The sequence below is a fragment of the Echinops telfairi genome, unplaced genomic scaffold (genome assembly GCF_000313985.2).
Source record: "Echinops telfairi isolate 266 unplaced genomic scaffold, ASM31398v2 ScPeMD7_7458;HRSCAF=8496, whole genome shotgun sequence".
In the NCBI taxonomy this organism is placed as follows: domain Eukaryota; kingdom Metazoa; phylum Chordata; class Mammalia; order Afrosoricida; family Tenrecidae; genus Echinops; species Echinops telfairi.
Window position 1 is genome coordinate 47,978,615 of NW_022111358.1, and position 8,642 is coordinate 47,987,256.

The 8,642-nt window shown below is 58.0% G+C and overlaps 1 protein-coding gene across 1 annotated transcript in view; it reads left to right on the forward strand.

The window, feature by feature from the left end:
- Window positions 1-7,637: 7,637 nt before the first annotated feature.
- TMEM235 (transmembrane protein 235) overlaps window positions 7,638-8,642 on the forward strand; it is a 7,840-nt gene continuing 6,835 nt past the window's right edge. The window contains exon 1 of the mRNA XM_004709118.2: window positions 7,638-7,970. Coding sequence (XP_004709175.1) covers window positions 7,787-7,970 — 184 coding nt within the window. The 5' untranslated portion in view covers window positions 7,638-7,786. The remainder of the gene's footprint in view (window positions 7,971-8,642) is intronic.

Consider the following 8,642-nt stretch of genomic DNA (forward strand, 5'->3'; position numbering starts at 1 on the left):
GCCCCTAGCTCTCTGGGCCCTGCAGCTGGGTGACTAGACTGAATGGCTTTTCTGAGTGGCTGGTGTGGCTGGAGGATAGCCCACGGGCCTATTGCCCTGCCCTGCCCTTTCTCCTCCTTTCTTTCCTCGTGGGGTGGGCTGGCCTAAGGCCAGCTGCCGGTGCGAGGCCTGGGTCAGGAGGGGCCGCCTGATAGTGCCCGTGTAGTTGTGGCATGCTGTCCCTCGGGGCCAAGATGCTGGGTGTGGACACGTGCAGAGTCCCTGTGAGTGGACAAAGAATTCCAGTCTCCTTTTAAAACTCACCTGAGACTCAAGCCCCAGAGTGGGTCTGTCTTAGCTGTGTTCAGAGCACCCTGGCACTCACTTGGCCAGACAGCATCTGCTCAGGCTATGGGCTTGTTGCCCACCTGTGTCTGTCAGCCCTCATCCTCTCACCCCCTTCCCCCATGGGTGGCCATCCAAAGGTCTCCATCCTGCCTGCTGTGTCCCCCTGGCCCCTTGGATTACATGATCATAAAGACCCACAAGTGCAGAAGGGGGTACTGAGCGGCAGGCTGGTGCCCCTGGTCGGGAGAGAGCACCTTTCTCTGGGAGCCCCGGGGGAGGGCTAGGGGAAGCCGAGCAAAGCCCACCACTTGCTGGAGGTCCCAGGAAAGCATTCTGTGGGCACAGGGCAAAGTGGCCACGTTTTTCTGTGACCAATGAGGTGGCTGCATGCCCCAGCTCACCCAGGAGTGGGCACTGGTGCCCCCAGGGCCCTGCCCTGAGGGGTCTTACAGCCTGACATAACGAACCTTGCTCATTGAGTCCTGCTGCCACCTCAGTGACACATGTCCGGCAGCTGGTGCCCAGCGTCCCCGCACATGCACGGCTCTTCCTGACGGAGACTGGGATAAATCAATAAAAATGTCCTGAAAAGTGTTTGTTTGTTCAAGCCGGGCCCAGGGCTCCCTGTCTCAAAACACATGGCACTGAGGCCCGAGGCTCGTCCAGGACTGAGCTGCATTCCCCACCATGTGGCTAGCCCCATCAGAGTAGGGAGACCAGCTCCCTGCCCTCCTGGGCTCTGACCAACCACCAGAGAATCACCAAGAACCAACACCCCCCCCCACCCCTGCCACATCTCTGAGTCACCCACCCCACAGGATGGAGGGGCACACCCACCGAGGACTCCAGCCACTGCTACCAGGGCCCCTGGCTTGTTTCTGTGAGAGCTTTGGGGTACTTGAAAGTGTGTGAGGCGTGACTCATGGGACATTTAGGGCAGCTCTGGGCAGTACATGTTCGTGTGGCAGCGCTCCCCAGGGAGGTGCAGTGGCTGAATCTTTTCCACATGGCCCTGTGGGGCTGCCCAGGGCTTCTGACTTGTCCCACCTGCAGTCCTCTGAGCAGGCACATCGGCCGCCTCACCGCCCTGGACGTAAAGATGGTGGAGGTGGACGTCCCAGTCCTGGCTGAGCAGTAAAAAGCCTGTCATTTTGGACGCTGCCTCAGCCCCCCCAGGCTGTTTAAAAATTGGCATTCTGGGGTGACTTGCTGTCTGCTGCCAGGACATGTCCCTGTACCTGCCTGGCCCATGCCCCTGAGACATCTCAGTCCTCCAACTGTGGGGACTAGCAGGTGTGTGTGCCTGCCTGTCACTGGCCTCTCCACCTCGAGCACTGCAGAGCCTGTTTGTCTGCTGCCCTTTCCACAGACCAACAAATCAGGTGGGGCTGCCGGGACACCTGGAGTGAGCCCACCCGAGGCCCATCTTAGCACACACATCTTCCCTTTTAGAGTCTCTCCCAAGGCTGTTTCTCCCCAGACCTCAGTGACCCCCTAACCCTCAGCCACATGATAGGCAGCTCACAGCCATAGCACTGGGGAAAAACAGCCAATTGTGAGGCAAAGGGAGGTGTGTGCTGGGGGTGGGGGAGCATGCATCAGGAAGCCAGGTGCATTGGGCTGGCAACCAAGGCCACACCACAGAACAACATGTGGGCGGCAGACTGGGAAGCAGGCGCCCTGTGTAACGCCCACCCAGACAACCAACGGAAAGCACTGACAATATCTCAGCTCATACCTGTCTGGGAAGCCAGCTGAGCGCCTCCCTGCTGACGGCTGCCTGGCATCCAAACATACTCTGGTCCCCGCACCAGGCGAGCCAGGGAGGGCTACCTGCCAGCTTCAGATTCAGGCTCCTCTCACTGGGGCCGCCACCTGATGTGGCACCCTCAGGGCATTGACCTTGTTTTCCTTTCCAAAAGGGAACTTGGGGCCAGATTTTTTCTTACCTGCATTTTGTAACTGACAAAACAAATGCCTGGGATTCTACAAACCAGCAGGTGGCGAGGCTGGGGTGTGAACCCAGGCTTCAGGACACTCCTGAGGCCACCCCAGCAGCCTACACCCCAAGGAGGAGGGAGGAAGGGCCTGTGGGAGGCCTCTGAGCTGTAGCATCCCTTTCCACAGACTGGACATTGAGCCAGGTTTCAGCTGCCTGATGGGGAGACAGCTACCTGGCCCACAGACAAGAATTGATCCCGATTTATGCACATTCCAAAGAAAAGCGACCTACTAGGCTAAGAAGATTATTGAACAATATCATTCAGATCACATGCAAGTGAGATTTCCCTGAAGATAATTTTAAAAATGGTTGCCGCAGGACCTTGAGAGGGAGCTGCCAGTCACACGAGCCAGATTCAGAAGGACGTGGAGCAAGCGTTAGCGTTGCTGTTACGGGTGGACCTTGGCTGATAGCAGAGAGTATCAGAAAGCTCTGTCTCACTGTCTGTGCAAGAGTGCTTGACGGTGGGGATCGCAACCAACAATGGGTCACGAGGAGAAGAATGAGAAATCCAGGTGACTTCATTGTGCTCTTGAAAAACCCATCCTTGGACCAGGAGGTGGACATGCAAACAGAACAAGAGGACCCTGCATGGTTTTAAATCAGGAGAGGCTGTGTGTGTGTGTGTGTGTGTGTGTGTGTGTGTGTGTGTGTGTGTGTGTGTGTGTGTGTGTGTGTGTGTGTGTGTGTCAGGGTTGTATCCTCTCGCCATGCTTGTTCAATCTGTTTGCTGAGCAAATCGTCAGAGAAGCTGGATTACCCAAAGAAGAATTTGGCAACTGATCACAATGATCAACATATAACCCCCTCCCAGGGGAGTGGACAACAGAAAAGGGGTGAAGGGAGACAGTGGTTAGTGTGAGACATGAAAATTTTATATATATATATGTGTATATATATATATAAAATCAAGGGTTCATGGGGGAGGGAAACAATGAGCTGATACCAAGGGTTCAAGTACAAAGAAAATGTTGTGAGAACGGTGATGGCAACCAATGTACAAGTGTGCTTGACACGATGGATGCATGTATGGATTGTGATAAAATCAGAAAGAGCCCCCAATAAAATGAGTAAAAAGAAGAAGAAATTGGCATCAGGATTGGAGGAAGGCTTATTAACAATCTGTGATATGCAGATGACCCCGCCTGCTTGCTGAGAGCCAGGAGGGCTTGAAGCACTTGATGAGGATGGAAGATGCTGTCTTCAGCATGGATTACAACTCCATGTTAAAAAAAAATAATCCTCCAAGCGGACCCATAGATAAGATCATGGCAAAGATCAAAGCTGTTGAGGATGTAATTGTCCCTGCACCCACAGCCCACGCGCATGGAGACAGCCGTGAAAAAGCATCCTGCCACACGCAGTGGGCAGAGCTGCCGCTGAGGCCTGTCCAGGGCGCTGAGGAGCGAAGAGGTCACTGAGGACTGAGGTGCCCTGATTCAAGTCATGTTCCAGGCGCCTCTTGTACATGGGAAAGCTGGATCATGGAGCGGGGAGAGCAGAGGGATGTGGGTGCATTTGAGGTATGGTGTTGGCAAAGATAGCGACCACGCCCCGGGCTGCCAGCAGAACTGAGACCTGCCTCAGAGAAAGTACCCAAACCAAACGCAATGCCATTGTGACTCAGTGATGCTGCTACAGGGTGTGGGGGGATGGGGGACAACGGCACAGTAGACCTGCTCGTGGTGGTTTCCAGGATTGTACATCATTGCGGGAGTAGAAAGCCTCATCCTTCTCGTGAAACAGCTGGTAGTTACCAGCCCAATGCGTAGTCCATTACATCACCAGGGCCCCAGAATATTCCTCGGTCCCAGGGACTTACACGGTAAAGTAGGTCCACACAAACAAGGAAGACTGTCCAGCGGCTGGACAGACACAGTGGCTGCAACCACAGGTTCCAAAATAGCAAGGACTGTGAGGACGGAGGGACTGGGCGGAGTCACATTTGTTGTACAGAGCCACCCACTGGGGGCTTCAGCCGCCCCCTAACCTTGGCGCAGTGATGCTATTGGGGACTTCAGTTCTGGGTGCCAGTCTTGTCTGCCCGATGTCATCGCCAGGGTATCATTTGGGTCCATCTTGAGAGAGGTGTACTGGCAGAATTCATCAAAGAAACCCATCGGGGTGACAAATGAGCCCATCCCTCCAACTTCTGGGCACCGGGACTAGGAGGCCGTGACTGAAAGCCGATGGACTGCTGGCCGCTGACCCGGACACTACAAGCACCCACATCTTAGTGCCGCTCAAGGAGGCTCTCCTACAGGGGGTGGGGCTCTGGGAGGGACACCTGTGGAAATGACTCTCTGGGTCACAGTGGCCTCAACTAGCCCCCCGTCACTGGCCCTGATTTACAGAGTCTTAGTCTATTTAGAAAGGAGCATTGGTGGCGCTGTGTGTTAGGCACTGGGGTGCTAACCCCAAGGTTGGTGGTTCGAGCCCACCAGCCACTCTGCGGGAGAACGATGAGGCTGTCTGCTCACAGGAAAGATTGAGTCTCTTGGGAACCTTGTATGGGGTCGCTATGAGTCAAGAGTGATCTGATGGCAGATTGGGTATTCCATGTAGATGGGAACCAATCCACGGAACCCTTGCAAACTAGCTTGGGCCGCTAGGCAGTGGGGCCATTATGAACACCCAGTCCCAAAGGGGTTTTTCTAGTTCTCCCTAAGCATGGCCTTAGAGCTCATAAAAATTAAATGAGAAAACCCAACCTCTGCCATGGAATCGATTTCCACGCATAGCAATCCTGTCGGGCAGAGAGCAGGACTGCTCCTTGGGGTTTCCAGGACTGTAACTGTCTACGGGGGCAGACAACCTCATTTTTCTCCCACAGAGCGGCTGGTGGGTTTGAATCACTGACCTTAAAGTTAGCAGCCCAATGATGCTCATCCCACAGTGCCACCAGAGCTCCTTATTATAGCTTACACACACGTGCTTTGGCCCCACTAATTCCAGTCAGCCTGCTATGGAGGAGGACATCGTGCTTGGTAACGTGGAGGGGCAGTGAGGGAGGCAGGCCCTGCAGGAGATGGTGGACACGGGCTGCAGCAGTGGGCTTGAACATAGGAACCATTGTGAGGAGGGCGCAGGGCCGCGCTGTGTGTCCTTCCGTTGTGCACGGGGTCGCTATGGGTCAGAGCTGACTCGATGGCCCCGAACCACAACATGTTTTGCCTCTGCCACCAATACTGTCTCTTTCCAAGCGTCCTCGTCACCCTTCCCTGACACTGACGGCAGACCTCGCCTACCACAGTCCCATCTGCCACCTCCCTCCCACCTGGAGACTAATAAGCCCTCATCCCGAGCACTGGCTCCTTCTGGATGTTCTGTGTCAGGCCCACTTGGCTCTGTGTCCTGGAGGGAGTCCCAGGGCTTCCTGTCTCTATGGAGCTGCTGGGCCCTGTTGTCCATCTCATCTCTCTGTGAGGGACACTTGGCTTGTGCATCTCCATCTCTCTGTGATGGACAGTTGGCTTGTTTCCACCTCTTGCCTCCTCGTTGGTTCCAGCCCACAGAGACCCCGTCTGTGCCCAGCAGTACAAAGACCTCCATCTTCCCAATGGTTCATCTGTTGGAGTCCATCCATGTAGCCGTGGCGTCCGTCCATCCCATCGAGGCTCTTCCTCTTTTCCTCCTCTGGGCTAAAAATGACGTGTCACAGTGGACGCCACTGGGCAAGGACCTGTGGACCCGCTGGGTGGCGGGAAAGGCGGGGCTGCCTGTTCCTGTAAAGCGTGACAGTCCTCTGTCCTGTCCGGTCCCTGTGAGTCGGCATCATCGATGCGCTGGCAGGGAGTTGAGTTGCTGGTGGTCATTCTTAGGAGCCCCCCAGGTGAAGTGCACGGTTCGTTCGTCACCCAGCCACTCTGCAGGAGAAAGACTGGCAGTGTCGGCGGTAGTCCGTTGCTATGAGGACCACAGCACGGAAAACCCCTCGGCAGTGTTACTCAGGCGCTGCTCTGAATTGGGAACTACCCAACATATTCTCTTTCCACCTTTCCAGCGATCGGGATAGAGGTGGGGGAAATGTTCCTGTGGGGGGGGGGGCTTGAACTCCTGGCTGTTTTCTGCCCTGCAGCAGGACACACTGTGCCCCCAACCGCCCACACACCCTCATCTCATCTCTGTGGGTGCTAGGCTAGTCCTGTGACGAATTTCCTTCTCCTTCCTGGCCTGAAGGCCCCAGAGACAAGACTCTCTGGTTGCCCCAGGCGGCCTGGAGAAGGGGCTGTGGGCTGGCAGCTCCGTGAGGCTCAGGGGCAGCGGGCACCTGGGAGGGGGTACAGCCAGGCACCCCAGAGCCTGCGGCAAGCTCTGAGTGGGAGGATGAAGGGCTCACATAAATGCCGAATCATTCCTTGCTGGATCCCTTGTGAAGGATGGTTTCAATCACTCAGTTCTGTCTGCGTCCCCATGGCATTCCTCAAACCAGGAGAGGGGAGGGGGCAGACCAGTGCCCAGTGGGCGCTGCCCCCACCCCAACCAGGACTGGAAAAACTGACACTCAGAAGGGAGCACACCATGGACCTCCATCCAGAGACCAGCAGGATCCACTCTGCAGAAGCAGGCTGTGACTGCTGGGAGGGGCCTCCAGTTTGCGTCCCTGGGGCCTGGGTTCCCCTGCCCAGCCCCTGCTGCCCCCCACCCCCCACACTCCCCCTAAGGCTGCCCTAGAAGGCCCCTCCCTCAAGTCTGCAGACAAGCCAAGTTGAAGGGGGGTCTGTAATTGGAATGAATCCTCAGACAGACCTCTGCCCTCCCTGGCACACACCCCTGCTGCTCCCATCTGGCTGGTTTTTCAGGACTCTGGGGGTTACCTTTCCCCAGGCCAGGCTGCTGCGTCCCTCCGGGTGGAGCGGCTGCCGGGAGCTCCCGGAGGCCCTGCCTGCAGCACCCCCAGGGACCGCTCTCCTGCCCCCACCCTCACAGCCCCCCGCGGCCCCGGGGAGGACAGATGACTGGGCCGGCTGCGACCAAGCCACCCGGGGACCGGCCCTAGGCCGGGGGCCCTTCCGCCTGTCCCCTCCCCCCACGCCTCCTTCCCGCCCGGGAAGCGCCAAGGTCGCAGAGAGGCGGGGTCCGTTTCCCGGGAACCGAGGGGCACCGCCACGCCGGCGCGGGCAGAAACGGGGCTCCGCGCCCAGAGGAGCCTCGGGGGGCGTCTGCCTGGATCCCAAGAACCCCTTCTTCGACCCCGCTCTCCTTCACCTGCAGATGTTCCTGCTCTCCGACTTCCCTCCACTCTCCATCCCTCCCCATTCCGCATCCCCCCCGCCCTGCTCCCTTCTCCCCTCCGCGGCGATCCCCCCACCCTCCTTCTGAGACTCCCCGCTCCCCCCAACCACGCCCCCTCCGCTCCCCGTTTCCTAGTCACCCCTGCTGTCTCCGGGTCCGCATCCCCAGGCTGCTCTACAAGCGCCCCCTTTCTCGACCCTCCATCCAGGGTCTCCGCCCCCCATGGCCCGGCTAGGCGCCCTGCTGGTGGCCGCCGCCCTGGGCGCGCTGCTCAGCTTCGCGCTGCTGGCCGCCGCGGTCGCCAGTGACTACTGGTACCTCCTGGAGGTGGCGGACGCGGGCAACCGCAGCGGCTCCGGGAGCGCCGAGCTGTCCTCGCACTCCGGGCTTTGGAGCATCTGTGAAGGTAAAAGAGCCTCTCGGGCCTGGACGCCGCCTCTGCCTCTCCCGCACCCCATACCCCACAGGCGCCCCCACCCTTGCCTGGCCCCACTTCCCACAGCTCCAGGTCGCCCCGCCTGCAGCCACCCTGCAAACTGTGCCGTGTCGCTAGGGAGAAAGCAGTAGGGGCGCAGGGATTCGGCACCTGGGAACTGCAGCTTAGCCTAAGGCTCTGTCTCAGCCAAAGGCAGCCAGGCCTCTGAGTGGGCGACCCCCCCCCTCCCTGCCCCACTCCCTGCATAGCCTGGTTTCTCCCCAGAGGAGTGGGCAGGGCTCTCTTCTCCACTAGCTTGTCAGGGGAGAAATGGTGGACAGGGCTCAGATGGGCCCACCCTTGGGCCAGTCCAGTGCGGAAGGGGGACAGACGGGCAGTTCTGAACAGTCCTGCGTACAGGGCCCAAAGGAGCCCCCTGTACACTTGTGGGTTCCTTTAAAGCCAAATCAGACTTCCTCACTCTCACATGTGGTAGGGTCCCTGCCCCCAGAGCCCCCCTCTGCTCTACAGGGTGCAGGATTCTATTCTGTGTGGGTGCACGCACGCAAAGACCTGATGGCTTAATGCAGTGACCAGACGCCCACTGCAAGATGGCTGGTCTTCAATAAACAGAAGTTGAATTTTAAAAATGTGTGTGCGCGC